The 25,307-nt window shown below is 33.4% G+C and overlaps 2 protein-coding genes across 4 annotated transcripts in view; one reads left to right on the forward strand and one right to left on the reverse strand.

Annotated features, from left to right (window-relative positions):
* The window catches only part of LOC147076097 (uncharacterized), an 833,775-nt gene that overhangs the window by 736,661 nt on the left and 71,807 nt on the right, over positions 1-25,307 (forward strand). The gene's annotated exons all lie outside the window — the stretch shown is intronic.
* LOC147076120 (uncharacterized) lies at positions 13,176-21,271 on the reverse strand. Its single transcript, XM_085941188.1, has 5 exons — positions 21,053-21,271; positions 18,987-19,133; positions 17,594-17,746; positions 15,874-16,042; positions 13,176-14,429 (listed from the first exon to the last, which is right to left on the reverse strand). Exons 1-5 carry the CDS (start codon positions 21,194-21,196, stop codon positions 14,080-14,082), a joined length of 963 nt encoding a protein of 320 aa, XP_085797314.1. The 5' UTR covers positions 21,197-21,271; the 3' UTR covers positions 13,176-14,079.

The raw sequence follows: 25,307 nt of genomic DNA on the forward strand, positions 1-25,307 counted from the left end.
ACATACAAATTTTAATTGTACAAAATTAAAAGTGAACGAATAAAACTATTTAAACCAGTGACGTCCCTAGATAAAATGCCGCCCCTGGACAGCACCAAAAAGCTGCCCCATTTTTTATACAGTATTTTTTATTCGTCACCATAGACGTTGAAAGGCAACGGAAGTAAACTAGACATCGCGAACACGACAAAAAAATAACAGTCCTGTTAAACTTTGTATGTTAATTAATACATTTTGTTTCCAACCAGTGATCTGATTTTTTAATGGAAAGATATTTTCGTTATTACTAAGTTTAAGTAGTTATTTCTATATATACCAAATGATTCTCCTCGATTTGTCACCCTTCGAGTAACTGCCGCCCCCAAGCGACGCTCAATCTGCCTACCCCCACGGGACGTCACTGATTTAAACTACACTAACCATTATTGATATTATTCTTTTTTTTCCATTTAATATGTCATAAATGAAGCTGTAATTAAACCCTAGTACCTACGACAATCACATAATAATTGAGGGTGTCTTTGACCAAAAACAAAATTGAATACAATATTTTTTTGGACAAAAACCTTTAAACATTTCGAAATAGAAGGTATAAATAATAATAATAGATTCACGTAAACATCGTAAAATCATGAAACCAAGTGACTATCAAGTTCACAACCTTTAAATGCGTCTCCTGAACAAAAGTGTGTTTTGCACATATGACGTTATTGCACCGGTTGTGCGAATGATTTCTACGGAAATATACACAAATGTCAATGTCAAATCTGTTGATTTGTATATCAGTTAATCGATACTTTCGTGAACAAAAAAACTAACCTCAAAAATGCATTTAAAATCGTCGGTGTCCTCTTGTTTCACAGAAGTATCGAAGCCAGGGCCGTTTGAATTATCCATATGTAGATCAAACCATTGCCCCGTATCCACATCAGATTCGCTGCCTTCTAGTTCTCGTTCAGCGTCCATCTTGCGAAAATATTAAAAAAAGGACAATAATAATTACTATGTATGACGGAGTACCAATAGATAATACAAGGCTTTATGGTCAGTGTTGCCATCTTTTTATCAATTAAATAAAAGTGCGTTCCTGTGATGTTTTCAACGTTTGGCCATATACGATATACGTACAAATTGTGTTTTTTGAGTGCGTTCGTTTGTGCACGCACATTAAGGGGGTTGTTCAAATTTCAATTTGGGTGACCCAGCTAAATGCTGGATACTTGTGTCATTTGCCGACGTACCTAAAATATTTTTCCAGATATACTATAATTTTTATATCTTCGTACATTTCGATGACAAAAATATGGCATCACTGTTGACATATTTGCTGCCACGTGTCAACTGTCAGTGTGACGATTCGCATTGAGAACGGACGCTTTCGATGCGTAAAATGGACGTAAAACGAGAACCAATTGACGAACCTGTTGCAGACGAGCAACATTCGTTCGATATGACTTTACATGGAAATAACCCAGAGTCAAATACTTGCGTCGAACAAGACTACACTGACGATCCCGGCCACGTTGATGAGGTTAGTTTTCAAATGTTATTTATTATAAAAACATGCTTGTTAAATTAGTTTTTTTTTTCAATCGATAATATTTTGTGTAAGAAATTATATTATAACATTCTAAGAGAGTTGATTCTCAGGGAGAATCAACGAATGACACCAGCGATAATATCGCTGCTAATACTAATACCCACATTATGGGTAATGCGTCAATGGCATTTAGCTACCTACTTTACAAGCTGTTTGTTGGCGAATTTAAAAGCGGGCGATTCAGCTACTGCGATTGTGATGATGACACACAAAACTTTCCATTCACTGAGAAGCCACAACACAAGCCAGCGACTATTTTGACAGAGCGTAGTTGCAGAGCATAAGCGACAATGATATTGAGCTACCTACTTTTCGAGCTGCTTGTTGGCGAATTTACAATATGCCTGTAAAGTCACCCAGTGTCATCATCGAACAAGCTAACAAGCAGATTGTAAACAATCCACCGAAAAAGTTGAAAGCCTAGTAGCTAAATCGCCCGCTTTTAAATTAGCCAACACACAGCTTGTAAAGTAGCTCAATGTCATTGACGCATAAATAAAAGGAAGCAAGTGTGTTTTCGAAAGAAATAATGTGTGGTAACTTCGAAAATCGAATTGGGACTTTTTCAACAGGCGTGGAGACTCTTAACACTTTCATCGATTATAATTCCTGTAAATGAGTCGCCAGTAATGGTACACCCGATTGATTTTGAGCCGAGCCACACCGGGAGACTCTGGTCTCGAGACCAGGCCCCCTATGTTAGAACCGGTCGACATGACGTCATATGACATCATTGTGACGTACTACCGGAGTGATAATAGCATTCGAGAAAATAAAGCTACTCAGACAGTGGCGCTATTCAGACAGTGGCGCTATTCATTGTCACCATACACATATAGGTGTTTCATCGTATTAATATCTATGGTGAGCACTGTGCGCTGGGCGGCATGCCTCGAGCGTGTATTGGCTGATGTCACAATTACGTCATGTCGTCTGGTGCCACACGAGTCGATAGTTAGGAAATCGCGTTGCAGAGAGGCAGCCAATAAATAATAATAATAATGAATGTACGTACCTACGCAAGTATGCAAAAAATACGGTCTCTCCGCGCGTGGCAACCGGGAGGCAGCCAATAATCCGCTCGGCGCTCACTTTTAACATGGACGTCGAAGACGTTGCACTCGTGCTGTATTTGCGGCATAAAAGATTCTTGGAAAAGAAGAAGAAAAAAAGGATCTGGACTCATCCTTTCGTCGCAGCTCGCTTTCTGTCTGGAGTGATTATCACGTTGTATGATGATTTAAGAAAATACCCTGGCAAATTCTTCAACTACGTTAGAATGTCGATATCATCATTTGATTAATTATTGACTCTGTGCAAGAAAGACCTAACCAAACAAGATACAATCCTACGGAGGTCTATACGTCCCGTTTGTATCTCTATAATGAACATATCCGTATCGAACGCCATGGCTGATAATGAATGTACACGCAAGTTATGCAAAAAAAAGTCCTCTCCGCGGCGTAGCTCCTCGCGAATAATCGCCCAGTGTGGCAGCACTCAATACATAACTATATGTTTTCATACATCGCTACCGGTCGCCCGACCAGAGACTGCGAGACCAGACCGAGCGCAAGAACGTGATTTTACTGATCGCCCGACTTTATTACTTGCGCGACTACTGGGCGACCAGGTGTGGCATGCTCCATATAACTGCATGCATCGGTCTGGTCTCGACGACTGGTCTGGTGACCAGAGTCGCCCGGTGTGGCTCAGCACTTACATAAGATAGGTAAGTTTGAAACGATAGTTTTGAATTAAAACTAGGTACCTATCAAAATGTTCTTATTATTAGAGCAAAAACAATGTAGTAGCTAATTTAATTGGTCCACATAATTGTCTAACAACCGATTTCGTTCGATTTGAGATCATTATTTCTACATAATAATATATTATTCTATTTTGTATTATTTTATTATTATTAAGTTCCTATGAATTGTAATGTTGCACTGTTAATTAAGGTAGATTGGTATTGTTTGCACTGTGCTAGTTGTCACCATATTTTAAAATGGGTAGTCGTGATTACTTTTGTAGAGTACCTACCCACCTAATGGACGTTTGAAGAATGATCAATGTAATGAATCATTTTTTCCAAACAAGAAATCATGCACCGGTTTAATGCAGGACACACTATCATCGAGACCATTCCAGGTGTACCGAGCATGACAGTGTAGTAGGTCTGCTCTTCTCGAGTCTCTATTCCTCGACACCTCTCGCACCTGTGGCAGTTCTTTGTGCCTAGCCATCGCCATCTTTAGATTAGTAAGGCCTGAGCATAACTTTTTGCACAAGCAACGAGTGGTCCACTTTTCAGCTGTTAAAATCAGATCCCAGATTGCTTGACATATTGATTCGCCCTTTCTCGTTTCAAATTGAATTAAGTATAAAAAAATCTCAAATCAAATATAATATTAACTATCAGTGTTATTTTTGAATAATATACTTACATTCCTGTTATTCATCAGCTGTCAAAGTCAGACTAGTCCTTCACACAAAAACCGGTGGTAATATCGATTTACAAAAAATATGAAGAATAATTGATATATGCATTACCTACATTTTGTAGAAGGTGTATTAATGCTAGTGTATTATTTATCAATTAACTCAACCCATCCAAATCAAACCATTCCCTGTGTGAAGATAGCGGGAAATATCGATTTGTAATAGCATAATACTTCAAATTATTAATAATACAGAACCACTAAATCAGATGAACTCCAAGGTCTCCAAGATAAGCTAAAATAATCTGAAAGAATTCTGAAACTAAGGATACTCCGACAAGTGAACACTACAGACGCGCCAGTATGACAATATATAAATAGACAATGACAGGTCATCCATAGACAACGGAAGGGGCGGAAAGGTAGGTCCAGTCGTGAATGTATCGGCTTTCTCTTCAGTCGGCAATGGCCTAGCTGCAGAAGCGCTAGGTATATTAACACCATAATGACGTACCTACCTATACAAGTTGACAGCGTTAGAAAATTTCACAGTAATTACAATGCCAATAGAACTGACATTGACGTGTATTGTGTACTAGTAATTATGAGATAATAGCAGACTAAACGTATCTATTATGATGTCATTTCATTAATCGCTTCTCAGACACTTTCTTATTTGGCTGTTATCCAAAATTTCGTACAATTGTTCCTCAAACAGCAATTCACAGTTAGGATGCTGTACTTCGTGACCACGTCGGTCCAGGCGGAATTTATTGTTAATTTATTATGCCCATTCAAAAATTAAGGACGTCACCTCGCTTTCCGATTCAAAAATGCATAGTACGGTGAATATATCTTGTCAGTTAGCATTTTACCTATTGTATCTCAAAAAAATCGCAGTTTACGTCATGGTTGTCGATTTTTAGTACAAATTTCGACTACAGCACCATTGTGGTGATACTATTTTCTGAAGAGAGATGAAGGATTATTTTAAAAATGGTTTATGAGAAAATTACATTAAAATGGTGCACATAACGCAATGTCAGATGCTTATTTACACGCATAAGGTTAGCGCACAACTAAAAAAGACGAAATATCCCATTGATTAACCAACTGTCCCTATTGTACTACCTACTATACTACTGAGTGGACTACAAAATCAAATAATAATTTGAAGGAAGTAGATTTAGACGCAGATAATGTTGAAGAAACAATAAGCCAAACCGTTCATGAATTATTGAAAATGCAAACCAGTAAATCATTATGTCCGCCACAATACTCTATGAAACTTCAACAATGCATGTACTTACTGTCGTAGTCTTTAACGTACGCAGCGTTTACTGTGAAGTTAATTAGTGAAATTTTTTGAAATGTTTGATAAATATTATATAACTTGTAATCACCAATTAAAACTTTATCAAGAAACCTATGGCTAAGGCCAAATAGGCAGGTTCCTTGCTTGGTGGCTATGTGCTAGGTGGCATATCCTGGTGAACGAACGCACACTATTCTATTGCAATGGCCACCTGCACGCTTCGCGCCTCGCTACCTGAGTCTCCCGGCGAACCAACGTGTTGTGATTTTTCCATTGTCTATGGATTTGTCAAGATGGCGGATGTTTCTTCAGTAAACGTCAATCAACGTATATTTTGAGGTTATGAATGGGCCGTAGTATGCCCATAGAAGACAAAATATTGCGAGGCAGAGGTGCAAAAGAATTTACCCACCTTAATGTTACAACCAGTTGTACCTCATGTGTTATTGACCATCTGAAATGCGCATCTACCTTTCGTAATGTCTCTTTTAATTTGTTCAACAATAGATCAAATGTTTCTTGGTTCATCCTCAAATAACCAAGAAACTTTTCATCGTACTGCCGTAATTCTTCATAGAGAGCACTTGAAACTCTCCTAGAGTACTTCGAGATGCATTGACATTATGCACCCAACAACTTCGAATTTGCGAGTTTCGAAATTTTAAGCTTAAATTCTCTGTGAGAAGTAGCTATCTGGTTAGTATTGAGACTGACATATCCATGTTGACTTGAGAGCTCCCAAATGTCAAATGAATTTGTACCTAAGTACGTAGCCTGCAATGTGGCAGTAGTGTTAGTAGACAAGCATAGCATCTAGCTCAGGACTAGCCAAGCACCTGCCTATTTGGCCTTAGCCTAAAGGTATAAGGTTTATATTATTAGTATGATTGAAATAGGTACATGCCTTTTATAAATAGTTTGATAACCTATTTAAATAAAATATTATCATCTGCAAGTCAGTCACTAAATATAACTTCTTCAATAAATAAATTTACCAAATACTAAAGAGTAAACCTCACTCGATAAAGTCTACATTGTCAACAGAAAACTTCATTTCGGTATGTTATCTCAGGGGGGGCCACCCACTAATCTGCTGCTCAAAGATATAGAGGTCGTCAACGTATATGTTTAACTCGGATTAAGCAATTCTGATAAATACTAATTCTAAGCTAGCTTATAGGTATCCTAACAGTGTTATAGGTTTATCTATAGCCGAGTTTTGCATTTCTACGATCTTTAGGCCCGTGCGTACATTATATACTATAAGTACATCTGGTAGTGAACGTTTTCTATATATTATTATATAATAAGATGTATTTTTAAATACGTGTCTACTATTCATTTTAATTAAATGTTCTTTTAGTTGACTCCTGCAACTTCTGCATTGACCGAAACCGCTAGTGTCGCAGTGTCAAAGAAAATCTCAGAACTACAAGAGCCATACGATGAAATACAGATAGACGAACAAGACATCAAGAAAGAACTCGCGGTATATTATGAAACGATTACTAATAGAGACGCCGTCAGTCACACTGTCATAGATCCAGAATTATTAGTAGCTGTTATTAAGATTGAGGAAAAATCGTTTTACAACAAAAATTTTGTATGCAGTATTTGTTTTGATTTTTTTGCATCTTTATATTTATTAAAACTTCATAAAGCCGTTCATAAAACGGCTATATTGAAAAAGAAAAATAAAGGTGTGGGACGATTCAAATCAACAAGTTACTTCAGCGCTCCATCTGAATCCAAGAAAATACACAAAATGGTGAACGCTGGTGAAAAACCGTTTAACTGTGATCAATGTAATTAATCGTGCAAAAAATATTATCCTCTAAAAATACACAAAATGACTCATTCTGGTGAAAAACCATTTAAGTGTAATCAATGTGATTACTCATGTATACAAGATTATCAATTGAAATTACACAAAATGACTCACTCTGGTGAAAAACGATTTCAATGCGACCAATGTGTTTACTCATGTATAACATCTGATCAATTTAAAATACAAAAAATGGCTCATTCTGGTGAAAAGCCATTTAAATGTAACAAATGTAGTTACGCATGTACAGCATCTGGTGCGATGATAAACCACAAAAAGACTCATTCGGGGAAAAGGCCATATAAATGTGATAAATGCGATTACTCCTGTAAACACTATAGTTACTTGAAAACACACAAATCGACTCATTCCGAAGAGAAGCCGTTTAAATGTGATCAGTGTGAATACTCGTGTAAACTATATTATCAACTAAAACGACACAAAATAGCTCTTTGTGATGAAAAGCGATTTAAATGTGACAAATGTAATTACGCTTGTATAATATCAAATGCGATGAAAAAACACAAAATGACTCATACTGGTGAAAAGCCATTTCAATGTAACCAATGTACTTACGCATGTATAAGAGAAAGAGAGTTGAGACTACACAAAATGACACATTCTGGGGAAAAGCCATTTCATTGTGACGATTGTAATTACGCTTGTATATCATCTAGCGCTATGAAAAAACACAAAATGACTCACTCTAGGAAAAAGCCATATAAATGTGAAATTTGTGATTACTCCTGTATACGTTCTAGTTACTTGAAATCACACAAAATGAAGCATACTGGTCAAAAACCATTTCAATGTAACCAATGTAATTACGCTTGTATATTATCTGGTAATATGAAAAAACATAAAATTACTCATTGTGAGGAAAAGCCTTATAAATGTGATATTTGTGAATTCTCCTGTACAAGTTCTAGTTATTTAATAACACACAAAATGACTCATTCTGGTGAAAAGCCATATAAATGTGATATTTGTGAATACTCCAGTATACATTTAAGTTCGATGAAAAGACACAAAATGGTTCATTCTGGTGAAAAGTCATTTAAATGTAATCAATGTGATTACTCGTGTATACAGTCTAATTCCCTGAAAAAACACAAAATAACTCATTCTGGTAGAAAGTGATTTAAATGTGATAAGTTCAGATACTCATCTTTACTGCCTTATAGCTTAAAATCACACAATATGACACATTCTAGTGGGAAGCCATTTAAATGTTATCATTTTTATCACTCATAAGTATATCTCACTCATAAAAAGCCATAGAAATAATATACATGTGAATTCTCCTGTATACGTTCTAGTTACTTGCAATCACACAATATGACTCGTTCTTGGGCAAGCCATTTCGAAGTGGCCAATTTAATTACGCATATATATCATGTAGTGATATGAAAAAGCCCTAAATGATTCTTTATGGGGAAAAGCCATATAAATATGATATATTTGAACACCCTGATACGTTCTTGTTGCTTGAAATCACACAAAATGACTTATTGAGGTTAGTACTCTTGTATACTTTCCAATTAACTGAAAAAACACAAAACTGCTCATTTTAATGAAAACCTTTAAATGATTCAGCCTGAAAACCTGAACCTATGTACAATCTCATGGACTGAAAAGACACAAATCATCGCATTCTGATGAGAAACTATTTAAATGTGATTAATTTATTTTCTCATCTGTGCGATCTAATGGGCTTTATTCAAGCAAAATGTCGCATTCTGAAAAAAAACAACATATAAATGTGACAATTTTAATTTTTCTTGTATGACCCATATATTTGAAATCACAAAAAATCACATCTTATATGGCTTTTTAGCGTAAACATGTTGTCAAATTAAGTAGGTATATTAAGTATATTAATTTTAATCAGTTCATTTATTCGGTATTACATACCATATGATTATGTCTATTATATTCATTGCTATTGGTTGCCGATATGTTGTATTCTAGTTCAAGTGGTTTGGTAATTAAACATAAAAAACAAACAACCTGCTCTTCGAACGATCTGTATGGAGGTATTATAATACGCAGGTTTATAACATAAACGGATAAAATAAAATAAAATAATAATGGTCATCAGAATAGCTTGTAATTAAATAATATTTCAATGATTATAATGGATTTAAGTTTTGTACTATTCCATTTAGGTCCTTTTTGCGACCAGGGTTTCGCCTTTCGGCATCTTCCGGCGCCGTGTACACTAACCAAATTAAAATACATAATTTATATATGTATGTATGAGTGTGGATTTAGGTATGTATAGGTGTGTATATACATATACCATATTAGGTGAGTTTATATTTATATTTAAAAAAAAATAGGTAAGTACCATGTAAGAGTATTATTGAGAGATGGTTGTTTAAATAATAACTATAAAGACTAATATCTCTTTAGTTAACTCCATTAATTATTTTTCCAATACATATTATGACGATTTACACCTCTTGGGTGTAGTATTTTTATTGTTTATAGGCTTTGACGATTTATTATAACATTCTATAGAGTACATTGTTATTAATAAGATAGGGTTTTTACTTATAGGTTTTTTACTGACACTTCAATTATTCATAATTTGTTTGTTGTATTTTTTGTGACCTTTGACTTGATAGGTAAGTAATGGAGTTTTTGCCTACTTTATTGTATTGATTTATTATATAAGCTAGAGTTAAAGAGTGTTCGTTGTCCGTGTGTATTTACCTTTGGTGAGTGTACACGGCGCCTGCAGATGCCGAAGGGCGAAACCCGGGTCGAAAACAATGACCTAAATGGAATAGTACAAAACTTAAATTCATTAGAATTTAAATTCAACTTCCATCAAGTACCTTCGGTCGATAGTATTAATAAATGATATTTCATTTAAGCATCATGCAAAAAAATCAATCGTTTCATACAAAATAGTTTTTCCACACAAAATCAAGTTAATTTAAAGTTGGTTAATATTTCATATTAGTTTTTATCTTTTAAAAATAACGGCACTACGTCTATGTGAATTTCATTACCTACTGATAGCGTAATGGTTGTTTCTTCACATTTTTGTAATAGAAATCGTGTCCACAATTATTTTCTTTTTATTTAAAAAAAAAACTGCTCCCATATTTTTGACCCCTAACCACTACCCCAAATCTGGATACGATTGTCATAAAATAATGTTCTGTGAAAATTGTATAAAAACTACTTGAAATTGTTTTTGTGTCTAAACTTTATTGAGTGGCCGTTACTTGACAATGGTTTACCTTGTTGACAGATCTCTGATGAAGTTGGATTCTTGACTAGAGGTTCAAGGTTGGTAACAGGTTTGGTATTCCTCCCATCTTTAGGCTCTACACGTACCTATGTTAGGAATTTAAATCACGCCCGATTAAAGTTCAGGAATTCATCAGTTATTTTAAATAAATATATCCACTATATATCGTGTTTTGTTTTATTGATACATATTAATGCAATATTCATATTAAACACCATAAAAGGAAATACTGATATTACTTGACAAAATAAACCCTTTTCCTATAAAATTTACCTTATCAAGTTGGGTAAGGGGAGTTATGTTGATGATGTTTTTTTCCGATGTAAATTGTCGTAAGAAGATCAAAGGCTGTATATCTGTTATTTATAAATGATACTGATTGGAATCAAAACTACACAGTGAATATTCAACTTTGTGGAAAATAAAAATATTTTTTATGAAGGTATGTGTGTGATAGGGTACCTAATTAATGTAAGTTTGTCATACGGGCAGGTAATTTGGTGATATAATAAAATTATATATTTCAAGTCACAACCAAAGTTTTTAATTAACAACTGAGATATGTTTTACAATGACAATTACAAGCAAAATTGGTATCGGAAATACAACAATTCTTCTTCTTCTTTCACGTCAATTCCTAAAGAAAATAAGCATGTATTGTGATATTGAACAATGAAAGAGCACTGAATCCACTTTGCCCCATTTCTGGCCTGGATATCGTCAGAATGGATTTTACTGCAAACGCCACACTCCCAATCATTATAAGCAAATCTAGTTTGTAAATTGCCCTTCCATGTAGTTACCTTTACCCTTTCCAGTCGTACTTTTTTTCTTAACCGAAGATATGACCTGATTTTCTGGTATTTGGGTCAAACATTTAGCACTGAAATCTTTGGTCTTAACATTTTGCAGCATACTGACGATACTTTGAGTCTGACTTAATCAAACTCATGGCTTCTGGAGGAACAAGAACATAAAAAATATTTAACAACAATTAAGTTGGTGGAAAAAAATGGATCAGGGAACAAAAACGCCATTTTTAAAAACACTCTCATTAACTCTACTATAAATTTTACTTAAGAAAAAGTGACAAAAAATATAACTGTGAGACTACTCCCTACTACTAACAAAAAAATGCGAAAAGTGCTAAGAAATTGATCACTGGACTTAAAGAATTACAACATTCGCATAATTTTGTCAGTCCCATAGTAAAAATTGGCACATTGTCTACACTATTTTCAATTAAATAAAGCAAAAACCATAACTTTACCTTTATTTATGTCGTTTTTATAAGCAAATTACTGTAGACGGACTCAAAAAACGAGAACAATTACTGTGTCAACGATGACTTTTGCTGGCCATGCGCCAGTCGCTAGCAGAAACTTCTTGAAAGGCTCGGCATCTCTTTCGCACTTATGGCTACACGTTGGCTAAGTTTCGTCAAATACATTCAATAGGTAACTGTATGAAGATCCGGATGAGTATCCGGAGAAGGTGACTCCGAACGCAAACAGCAGTTATTTGAACAGTCTTCCACCAGATATGGATGCCATGTTGCCATACCAAAGGCGACGGTTCCGGACTTTGGTTGATGCTGCCATTGAGGTGTTTGCGATGAAACCGCCGTCTTATTCAGCAATACACTCTAGTATTATTATGGACGCTAGTGTGGTGGATAACGACGAAGAAGGTTTTGGTGAGATTTCATTTGTACATCAAAAAAATAAATTAAAATTAGTATTTGGTATTTTTTAAGTGTAGTTAGGTATATAATTTCAGTATTAATTTTCTTATATTATCCAATCATTAGTGATAAGTAGGCTTAGCCTTAGATTCTAAGGTATTTAAATATTTTTTTTGAGCGGCCCCGCACAAAATATCAAAAATATCTATCTGTTTCAGACAATTTTGAAACCTATTCATGTTCAATTCAATTTCAATGTTCCTGGACTAATTGAAATAAAAATAAGTTAAATGTTTTTGGTAGAAAATACTGGACTTCAAACGCTGCAGAATATATAAGCTGTTTTGGAAAATCCATCAGATGCCTCAGATGTTTAAATTTTTCCTACTTCAGAATTAGTTTCATTTACATATGCAGTAATAACATCATTCTGTGGAAGTGGAAAGTTTTTCCACGTATAAAAATTTTCTAAGATCAAATCGTCAAAGATTCACTTTTGAAAATTTAAAGTTTTATTTTATTATTATTTATTGTCATGAAGCGTTTTCTGTTTGTAAATAAATAATAAATTAAACTGTTGATGTATATATGATGTATTGTAATACTTACTTAAATTTTTAGCACCTATTTTTGTTTTTAGCACATAATTATGAAATTTTAATAACATAATTATATCTACATATTTTAGATACATATCATTCATTTTTTAGCACCAAAAAATCCTAAGCCTAGTGATAAGTAAATGATGCTTAATAGAAATCTCATCATAATTTTATATTATGGCTAATGACGTTCTCCAATAGGTTTGCAGTTTTTTTTTTGCGTAAAGTTGTTTTTGTTTGATTAAAAATATTCGAATACTTACTTTTTTATAACATTATGTTTATGTGATTTTTATTTGTGAATATGTATTTAAACTTTGTGTCTGCTGTTATAAAAAAAAAAACAATAAATATTACTTTTTACAAAGAATATATTATTGGCTATTTCATTCCAAAACTAGATGTGAATTAATTATGAGGATGATAAATGTAAAAAAGAAATATAAGGGTAAATAATAGGCATTTATTGACAAATAAGTTGCACAGAATTTTATGAAAACTAATATGAATAGCTTAACAATACATAAAGTGTTTTAAATCACATATCTTATTTATAACTAATACATTTTTGGTTGAAATTTATACACAGAAAAAGCTTAACAATACATTTATTAAGTGTTTGAAATCACATATCTTACATATTAACTCATTACATTTTTGGTTGAATTTGACGAATAACAATAATTGTTTTAATGTTTAGTAGGTACTACATACTAGGTACATGTAGGTCAAAATGGAGACTTTATCATATTTTCAGAGCATAAGCACGATCCAAGTTGACTTGGACCAAGCGCAATCGTACGAGACATCTTCATCCCAATTACTCCTATACAAGCTAGCTCGGATGCGTAGGATGCGTAGGACGCGGTCCGAGTGTACTTGGATCGTGGCAACACGGCTTAAGCGTTTTGTAGATAATCTATTTATATAATTTTGAAGCCTTATTATCCTTTATATTTATTTTAAACATTTCATGACTGGATAAGTATTTTAATTACATAAAATAGTAATCTTTTGAACCTCTCGATCTAATGTTTTAGAATATAGTCATATTTCAGTACATTCATGTGCAGTGGTGTTAAGATACCATAAAATCTCTATTTTGACCTACGTGGGGCATGTGGGCCCTTAAAAATCATCATCAAGTGCTCGGCTGTGGCTCGTTCGATGACACAGAGTGAGGGTCCAGTGAGTTCCAATACTCAGAGTCACCGTCAGCTTCTAATTCACTCTCGAACCGAGCAAATAACGTCGCAATCTCCAATTTTAGTGCAGTCTGTGAACGACGTGGAAGTTTTTTAAATGTTTAAGCGTAACTCAAAAAAAACAGGTCCACGTCATCCATTTTTATTTTTTTTTCAACAGATATTCTAAAACTTTTTCCGTCGGGTCTCCAGGCTTTGGTTTTTTCCTCTTTTTCTCTGAATTCTCGTTTTGTTGAACCTCCTGATCACTCTGTTCAACCTCCTGGATAGAGACTTCCAATGCATCAAAAGGCTCTACATTCGAATCTTGAGTTTTTAAAATATTGCTATGCGTACTGCGTCTGTTATTGACATCATCTAAAAATCTCATTTGTTCGGACCATGGCCAATTTTTATATTTTTTGTACGCTTGGCCTGAGACAGTTTCGGTTGTTTTTTTATATTTGTTATAATTATCTCTAAGACTCTTCCACTTGGAACTCCAATCATTACCTGTAAAAATAATTTTGATTCAGATTCCTCGCTACAGGAGATACATATAAAACAATCGGTCATTCATATCATATTGGATTTACAACGATTGGTGTAATAGTAAAAGAAGTAAGTCAAGCGATTTGGAAAGTATTACAACCAATATATATGCCATTACCCACGGAAACAACATCGCAGAAGTCTGTAGCTCGATTTAACGAAAAGTGGGGATTTCCAAATTGTATCGGAGTATTGACGGAAAACATGTGTATATAAAATGCCCACCGAACACTGAATCACAACATTTTTGCTATAAACAAAAATTCTCCATCTTGTTGCTTGCCGTGGTAGACACATTAGTATAAATTTATTATGATTGATGTCGGTAGCTATGGAAAGATAGTGACAGCACAATTTTCCAAAGGTTTTCTTTTCACGAGAAGCTTATTAACAATCAATGGGAAATTCTTGGGCCAAAACCATTACCAGGTAGAATACAACCAGTGCCTCACGTTTTTATTGGAGATGGAGGTTTTAAAGTGGAAACATTTTTGATGAGGCCTTTTGCAACGGATATAGCTATTCGTGATGAAAGAGTAAAAAACTATAATCACAGACTTAGTAGTGCAAGACGTATAGTAGAGAAAACATTTGTTATTTTGGTTCAAAAATGGAGGATATATTGAGGAGCATTTGAATTAGATGTAGATACTGTGGTTGATATCGCCAAGGCTGCTTGTTGCTTGCACAATTACATTAAAGTAAAAGGAGAACTTGATAAAAATGAAGAAGAAGATATTTCATCTCACAATGCACAGGCCTTGACGTCTTTTCAACAAACATATAGCAGAAGCAATTTTTCAGTGTATGCAGTTAGGGTTGAGTAATCAGTAAACAGCTCTGTAGGTAAATAATACCGAAATATTGTTCATTCATGTATCCATAACCTACAAACAATGAAAGTGATAATAAAAACCTATTTTTTTCACTGCCATTCTTGGTGCCCACTTCCTTGTCGATTTTTATAATTTACGTCACTTAAATCATAAAATAATCTCCTCTCTCTCACTAAATCAATTAATTTTTCCGACATTGCAATGGGAGGTACGGCGTTCTTTGTAATTCCGGGAATAGAACTCTAGAACGCTAGCGTTCTAATTGACCGGCGCGGTGTGACCACCGGCTGTGTGCCCATACAGTATGAAATCCATACAGTACAAAGAACGCTGAACTCCGAACGCCGAACGCAGACCGCCTGACCGCTACCTGTCTGCTCAAGCAATTTTCCATTTTACCCGTTATTGATTTTTATGTCACGCTTTGTTAAGCTTCAATAGAGATAACGATGCAAAAAAATCAAAACAAAAACTGCACGCAAAATTTTCGTTATTAAACGATTTTTTCTCCAACTTTATTACGGCTACTAACAATTTGGGGTCTGTGACGTAAGATTGTAAGTGCTTACGTTTAGCAGTGTGACTGACTTTTTTAGTATTCGTTTCATAACACTCCAATTCCTTTTTAATGTCTTGATAGTCAATCTGTATTTCATCGTATGGCTCTTGTACTTTTAGGATCCTCTCTGTCAATCCGAGACTAGCGGAATATGTCATTGCAGTGGTTGCAGGAATCAACTAAAAGAACGTATTGCATTAACAACATAGGTATATCGGAGAATAATATTTAAAAAAAATACACACCTTAAAGATATTATGTAAGAATTTTGACATACAGGGAGGATAGAATTTTGAGAAAGAAATGGTGTGTTGATAATTTATATCAGTTTGTTTATTTCAAGTAAATGTATATGGATCCTGAATATATAAATTCAGACGATTGCTTATATTCCCAATACGACATATTATCTGCTTCAGATTTATAAGTGTGCGTAAGACCTAAAGATAGCACTTCGACGGAATCTGGCTGCATTTATTCACTTGACTTAGGGGTTCATAATAAAAAAACAGTCTCTCATCTATGTTTACAGATAATTCTAATCATTTTCAAACTTATTCACTGACGGCCTACATATTTTTTTAGCAGAAGACTAGTACCTCCTTGCTGAGTGCAAGTCACACTAACTATATTGTTATTTCATAGAAAATAGTGTAGATAATTGATTTACTGTTGTGCATTCTAAATGAGAGCAGTCGGGTTGAGGATTATTATGTTTGCTTTAGGGTTTTGTATCAGCAACCAACACTTTCTTAAAACTAACTTCCTGTAAATTAGTATACGACTTAGTAGTAGAAGTGCTGTGGAAATAACAATGAGTTTTACATAGGTTTTTAAATAATGCATATTTGTCAAGGCACACCTTACTATCGGTTTTGGAATGGTATTCTAAAAGAGCGGTGTTCCTTATATACAGGCTATCCCCATGCCTGTAATCACCAAATTCCATATTCGGTACATGCGAAATTGAGATGAAAGTGCAGAATTTTGCATGAAAAGTGTAGACGTATGAAGCATAATATGTACCTAGCCATACGGTGGTTACACTGTCAAGCACAACCGATAGAAATGAATTAAATTGACAAGTTTTTAATGAAAATTTTACTCAGACAATATTGCTTTCATACTTTATTAGGGAAAGATTTGTGATGAACAAAAGTTGGATGTAGGCACACATTCCTTTATCCGCACCTAATATCACTATTTTACCTTGTCTACTAGATGATATACTAGTTGTTGTGATTTTTTTGAAATGTGTTATATTTCCATTTTTAGTTATATGCATCTACATTGAAGTCACCAGTAAAATTTGTAAGTTAATAATATAATATACTATAACAGTCTTATGTGTAAATCGTTAGATATACAATACATGCCTGTTTCATAATAATAAATTAACAGTATCACTTACGCCAAGACATTGACTGATTTTTGCATTCCTATTTAGAAACTGATCATTAAGAATTAAGTTGACGGAGGGAAGGTAACATAGGTAACGACCGCATCTTTGGAACATCAGAGAAATAGGAAACTAATAAATTTGCACTCACATTGTGTTCAATAAGCTAATCAAATACCAATAAAACGTTTTTTAATGGATTAATAATAAATGGGCGAATACGTCAGTGTTTTTCGCCACATCTAATCGAATTCATTGCCTTATTGCGCATCTTATTTTTTATCTGTGTTGCCGTTATGATCTTATTTAAAATGAATACATTGTTATATACCTGATGTCTTGGGATGCATTCGGAATAAGAGCAAGTGGGTTGATGGTTCACATGATTGCTTTGCTCCACATCCTCTTGAACAATCTCATTCTTTAAGTTAACCTGCTCGAAATCAGTCTCCAATTTCACAGTGGTATGGTACTTTGAAGGGATCTGAAAAAATACATTGATTTTATTATTAAAAAAGGATATTAATATCTTCTTACGCCGATAATAAACTTTGTTCCTGTTTAGTGATATCGTTGGCGTCATTACAATATGTTAATTGTCTAGAGCAGTGGTCGACAAACCGCGGCTCTTTGGCCCCTTGTGTGTGGCTCTGACACAAATGACTACGTACGGGTTAAAACAGTGAAAGATAGAACAGTCAAAATCTTTTCGAGTATAACCAACCAAGGTTAGCAAGTCAAATTTTAAATGGATTTCAGATTTATCAATAGCAGTTGACGAGTCTTGTGACATAAATGATAGCATAGTTTTCATTTTTGTACGATTTATTTCATCTACTAATTAATTCTACTAATTCTACTAATTTATTCAAAACCAACGTTCCAAATTAACCTAACATCTCAATAAATCGGTCTAATCATCACTGGCGACTCAAAGTAATTATACCTAATCGTTGAAAGAGTTTAATATTTTCCTTCCACGAATATTAAAACATTCCAATTCCATTTACAAAATGAATACATTTGCGCATCCGGTGCAACAACGTCACAAGTGCTAAAAAATCAAAAATTAGATTATTGTCAGAAAACATGCCTAATAGGTCTCCGCACCTTTGGGTCTATTCTATTCTATACTTATCGACCGCTAAAGTGATAAAGTGATAGATATTATCAAACTTATGGTAGGATTGTATGAAGGTATAAGCACTTATTGTAACAATTACAATAAGTTGGTTGTAATTATTGCAATAAGTGCTATAATTTAAAAGCAGCGAGAGAGGTGCAGTTGAAATATAATATAGCGAATGAATAAAACAATTTTAACTACACTAACCATTATTGTTATTAATAATTTTATTCCATTTAGTATGTCATAAATGAAGCTGTAATTAAATCCTAGTGCAACAATGATATAATTGAGGTGTATTTGACCAAAAAAAATAATTGAATACAATATTTTTTTAGACAAAAACCTATAAATATTTCGAAATAGAAGGTATAGACAATGATAGACTCACGTAAAGATCCTAAAATCATGAAACCAAGTGACTATCAAGTTCACAACTTTTAAATGCTTCTCCTGAACAAAAGTGTGTTTTGCACTTATGACGTTATTTCACCGGATGTGCTAATGAAAGATACACAAATGTCAACTAAATTTATAAAACAATGTATTGATTTAAAAATCAGTTAATCGACACTTTCGTGAACAAAGAAAAACTAACCTCAAAAATGCTTTTAAAAGCGTCGTTGTCCTCTTGCTTCACAGAAGTATCGAAGCCAGGGCCGTTTGAATTATCCATATGTAGATCAAACCATTGTCCTGTGTCCACATCAGAATCGCTGTCTTCTAGTTCACGTTTAACGTCCATCTTGTAGAAATATTCAAAAAAAAATAATGATAATTAATATGTATGACGTGCGACGAAGAGTATCCATAGATAATATAGGTAAGCAAGGCCTTGTGGTCAGTGTTGCTATCTTTTTATTACCTAAATAAAAGTGCGTTCCAGTGATGCTTCCAACGGTTTGGCCATATACGATATACATACAAATTGTATGTAGAAAGTAGACCGACGACAGTTTGAGATTTGACGTTTGGTTCACCGTTCCTTTCAATTAAACCATTCTCGATATGACGATATGTAAAAAGCCCAGACAGGAACCTAACCTAAAAATTATACTAAGTATTTTTTTTTATAATAATCCGTATTGTCATTTTCTCGACATGTTGCGTTGCTTATGAACATTATAATATTTTTAGGATTAAAAAAAATTAGATGATAAGCATTCGTCGGCATTTATATATCACGAGATGTTCATATTAATATTTTAGCCATTTACACCATAACTTGAATTAGGTATATTATAGTTTAATAATCAATACTTACATATTATTAACGCAAACAAGAAACTGTGTTTGGTCTTACTATCCCAAAATTCCAGCCATATTTTCTATGCAGAGTTTGTTTTAATATCATTAGGTACTTAGAGTCTGTATTTTATAAACTGACGAACCTACACGTCACACGGAAAGCATTGTCCCATCGCGTTCAACTGTTGCATGTATTCAATGGAAGGGAACGAGATGGATGCTGATGCGGGGTGGAAACCGGCAAGCCAGCTTATAGAAGACAGAATCTAGCTACCTTAATTATTATGTCAGACCAATGATTTATTTTCATTTTATTTATATTTTATAACGGAGATTTTAAACTACAAACTGTGTTAAATAAACCCGGAATGATCAGGTTTATATAACCTAACGAATTTTATCAATAATTATTATTGATTATGCTCGATTGTCGTTAAGTCACAATATCATTTCGTCATGAAAACAATCAAACATGTGGGCGATTATGAAAAGCTTTAAGCAAACGTAATTTTTATTTATTTAAAAAAGTCACGTTGAGCACATAACAAATAATTAATTCATGACGTTCACAACTTGACATTTAGAATATAAATGCCAAGTAAATAAACTAGAGAAGAAAAATTAATTGATAATTATATATTATATTATAATACTTACTTAATTAATAAAAAAAAGTAATCAAAAAAATACAAATTAAACAATAAAATAGAAATTAAAAAACAGAATAAGTACATAATGCATCGCTAAAAATGTCTACATCTCTAGGGAGTGGATTGACCAGCCGCACAGCTCTCGCTATTGGTGCCTAAATAATTAAACATTTGTCATATAAACCTTATGAATCAACTAAATGGCTATATAGTCGTGAAGCATATTTATATTTTGTACAATTAAAATAAATTAATAGAACAGCTGTTAAATTTGTGTTACTGTAGACGACGAGCTATATGAGGTTAGAATTTCAAAACAAGTTGACATTTCATAAACGTGTTGCTGTCTTAGAGAAAAATAAGTTTTTGAATTAATTTAAGTACTGGCAACACTAATTAATTAGTCGTCAGAAAAGCGTTCCCGTAGACATTCTGCCAAATGGTCCAAAATCAAAAAAAATCAAACCACCCGGTTTGATTCGTTCGATTCAGTAATGGTACGAACCTAGCAGTTTTGAATTGCATGGAATGTTTACCATTCAATGAATGTGCTGCTGTATATAGACAACTGTATTATTAAATTAATTTTAAGTAGGTACCTACTGGAAAAACTGATTAGTCGTCGGACACGCAACATCGTAAAAAATCTATCAAATCCAAGTCCAACCGTCCGACTTCATTTGTTTGGTTTGAAATACTATAAAACATATACATAATACGTTCTACAATAGGTAATTATTATTAATCATTTATATGGAAAACTAACCTCAAAAATGCACGTCGGATCGTCATCAGTATCTTGCTTTATATTAGTGTTGGCGTCTGGTTTGCTTATATGTATCACATTAGAGCAATAATTATGATCTTTTATATAAGATTCGAGATCAAATATATCGCGTTTTAGGTCCATTTTGCGTGTTTGAATAATTGAGAATGAGCTAACGATTATCGGGACAGAACACTATTATTTTGGCAGCCGTGATATGACAATTTTCCGCAGTATTGCCATCTTTTTGTCAATGAATCATTTATAAAGTACGCGGTCCAAGAAAAAGTGCGCGTTGTCATTTATTAGCTATGTGCTATAATATTATATTAATTGATAATTTGAGAAATACCGATACCCTTTTTATTTAGATAACTCTCCCGACCAAAAATTTTTACCTACCGGTGAATTTAAAAAAATCCATGTTAAATAACAGCCAATAATTGCTTTAGTTACCTCTTTTGAATATTTTTTTTCTTTTAAGATAGATTTTATGTAGGAAGTAGGTAGATAATAATTATACTAGGTACCTATATAATTATTATTGTTATATTAAAATAAGATAAGTAGTAAAATGATCTCATATTTGACCAGACTTTTTATAATGTCCATTTTATTAATTTGCAATGATAATGTGGTGAATAGGTACCTACCTATTACCTTTTTCGGTTAAGTTTAATGCCGACAATTTTTTGTCGTGATGCATATTGACATGTCATATAGACACCTATACTATTTCAACCACTGAGTGACATTCAAATAATAATATAATTATGGTATCTACAATTAATAATATAACCTATCTATGATGCAGTTTTTTTAAGAATTTAGTCAACAGACGTAGGTACATAATAATTATTAACCTCGACTGTTTAGTTATTGCAGTGCGCAATGCAGACGCTTTGTCTATGGCCGAGAGATTGATTATTTTAGCCAATAATTGTCTATTGTCACGTCTGACAACCTACTTGCCGACTCTTGTAATATTATTGCGTTTATAAAACTTCGTATAATGGATGTAAAACGCGAACTAGACGATGCGGAAGTGCAGCAACGCCTTCATGTCACAACAATGCATCCAAACGATCCGGTTACAAACGTTTGCATAAAGCAGGAGAATGCTTTCGATGCCAACAGCATTATTGAGGTTAGGTGTTCCAAACTTATTAATCATTGTAAGATTGTGTTCATTCTTTGTCAAAGTGGTTTCTTACTAATGCAAATAAAACAATGTATAATAAATTATACATCGTTGTATTGACACATCATATCGATCATTTGACCTTCCTACCTATAAGTTCTGCGTCTGTATGGCTGCTGGTTAACTACTTTATTCATCTGAAGACAGCTGTTGAACGTTTATTAATAATAGCTCGACAGTATTGAACCGTGGAATAGGTCACATACAGTAACGTCCATGTGTTTGTGCTCAACGCATAATAATAATATAGGTGTAAACACGTATTATAAAATACCTTTTGTCATGTTTTTCAGAGCCCTGTTACCAGCCTTGCTGATATTAAAACTGAGATTGATCCTCTCCGAGTTGATTTTAAAGAAGAATTTGTTGAAGACAGTGATCCGCAACCTAGTTGCTCATATTCAAAATGCGAGCCAATAAATCAGGTGCTTACCCACTTATACAATATTTTATTATTATTTTAAATAGGTACAAATTCTGTAATATACATCGTGCTTCTATTTGATCATGTCTATTAGTCACCGTTATTATTATTTCATTTCAAAGTGTAGTTTGGAAAAATATGTTTTATATAAATTTAACGTAACGGACAAAAATCTTTGTATAATGATTGGATTTTAAACTCCTTTGGTACCTTGTTTTAGTATACCTACTAGATTTGTGAAAAGGACTGCCGTCTATGTTTTAGTACCGACCTATATTGGTATTTTATTATTGACATTCATTTAGTGTCTAATTAAGTGGGTCGAGTAAATTTGTTGCATATTAAATCCCGGTGCTGTAAGTATCTACAGTGATGTTTTGTTCTGCACACGTATTAGTTTGGAGCAATTTTTCGTGTCAGTTATTTTGTATTCTTGTTTAATGTGTAGAAAGCAGCGAATTACGTAATAATATTTGATCTACTTACGTGTTAAACATGATTCAAACATTTATGTGCTCTTTTAGATAAATGTTATAATAACTAGTATGTGTGTATGCTGTTGCCATGCGTTACAGACAGATAAATCAAAACAAATATTATATAATGTACTTGAAAATCTCTAATTATCAATGCGCTCGAAGTGTTATGTGTTGTATAATTGTGGAGTACTTTTACAAGCAAAATTATGCACATAGAATGGTAGATACGTGCGATGGCGATAATTATCTTAGTCGGTATGTATCTAATTTAACTGTGTAATGATTATAATAATATATTTGTACCACGAAATGACTATGCTATCACACAATTTTCTCGTTTGGTGCATTTCTTTCTTGTCTAATTTTATGGTAATTAAATGCCTTACCTATCTTGCCTCTTAGGTAAATAGTACATAATCATAAAAAGAATATAGGTATACTTATTTATTATGAAATTATTTTTGAAACAACATAAAAATAGAAGTAAGTAAATGAAGTTATTGATGACTTGTGTGATTTTGGGTATTGGATTTGCAAACCTTCTTGATATCTAGCACAATATTAGAAAGTTGAATTCTTATATATGTGTAGCAACGAGCCTATTTCTAGACCTTGAGTTCGTTGTGGCATAAGATAATCCTGCTTTGCATAAACATGTAGTAAACAGAATTAAACAATAATAGCTTGTTTTGACTCTTGATAGATTCACCCAGATTTTATTTTTAAATGATTGTTATACTCTGATATACCTACCCATGTCGTTTGTCTTCATGTTAATATGCAATACTTTACGTTTTTTTAGTTGATTCCTGCAATCACTGTCATGCCCTATTTTTCTACTCTCGGATTGTCGGAGAGGTTCATAGAAGTACAGGAGCCATACGATGAAATACAGATTGACTATCAAGACGTTAAAAAAGAATTCGGGATATATGGAACGAATACTAATATAGTCAATCGCACTGTAAAACGTCAGCATATACAATCTAATGCCACAGATCCAGAAATACTAGTAGCTGTTATTAATTTGGAGAAAAAATCGTTTAATATCGAAAATTTCGTATGCAGTTTTTGTTTTGAGTTTTTTGCTTCACTATCTCTATTACAGCTTCACAAAGCGTGTCATAAAAAATCAATAGCGCATAATATAGAAAATTACAAAAGCGTTCGATCTGATTTCAAAAATGAAAACGTAAATAATTCTGGTGAAAAGCAATTTAAATGTGACCAATGTAATTACTCATGTATAAGAGCTAGTGATATGAAATATCACAGAATGACTCATTCTGGTGAAAAGAACTATAAATGTCATCAATGTGATTACTCCTCTATCAAATGCAGTACGATGAAAAGGCACAAAATGACCCATTCTGGTGAAAAGCCATTTAAATGTGATCAATGTAATTTCTCTTGTAAACAATCTGGTAATATAAAAATACACAAAATGATTCATTCTGGTAAAAAGCCTTTCAAATGTGCCCAATGTAAATACTCATGTATAAGATCTGGTGATATGGAAATACACAAAATGACTCATTCTGGTGAAAAGCCATTTATATGTGACCAATGTAATTACTCTTGTAAAAGATCTGGTGATATGAAACGGCACAGAATGACCCATACTGGTGAAAAACCATTTAAATGTGACCATTGTAATTACTCGTCTATTACATCTGATACGATGAAATTACACAAATTGGTGAAAAGTCATTTAAATGTGTTCAATGTAAATACTCGTGTATAAGATCTTGTGATATGAAAAGGCACAGAATGACACATTCTGGTGAAAATCCATTTAAATGTGACCAATGTAATTACTCGTTTATACAATCTGGTTCTTTGAAATTACACAAAATGACTCATTCTGGAGATAGGCCATTTAAATGTGTGTCTAATCGATCTAATAGCTTAAAGTTACACTAAAAGACTCATTCTGATAAAAAGCCTTTCAAATATGCCTAATGTAATTACTCATGCATTACATCTTGTAAAATGAAATAACACAAAATGACACATTCAGATGAAAAGCATTTAAATGTGACTAATTTAATTTATCATGTATATTATGATCTATTGTTATGAAAAAACACAAAATGACTCAGAAGCACAGAATAACCCATTTAAATGTGACGACTGTATTTTCCCTTGTAT

The sequence above is a fragment of the Rhyacophila brunnea genome, unplaced genomic scaffold, assembly GCF_057557595.1.
Source record: "Rhyacophila brunnea isolate RB1 unplaced genomic scaffold, BYU_Rbru_1.0 scaffold_13, whole genome shotgun sequence".
NCBI classification, from domain to species: Eukaryota; Metazoa; Arthropoda; class Insecta; order Trichoptera; family Rhyacophilidae; genus Rhyacophila; species Rhyacophila brunnea.

Bases quoted from the DNA above. Each gene is read 5' to 3' on its own strand.
- LOC147076120 (XM_085941188.1), bottom strand. From the start codon at position 21,196: ATGGACCTAAAACGCGATATATTTGATCTCGAATCTTATATAAAAGAT. The intron at 16,043-17,593 runs GTATATAACAAT...ACGTTCTTTTAG, and splicing joins AATGCATCCCAAGACATCAG to TTGATTCCTGCAACCACTGC. The intron at 14,430-15,873 runs GTAAGCACTTAC...TTATTTTTACAG, and splicing joins AGTCAGTCACACTGCTAAAC to GTAATGATTGGAGTTCCAAG.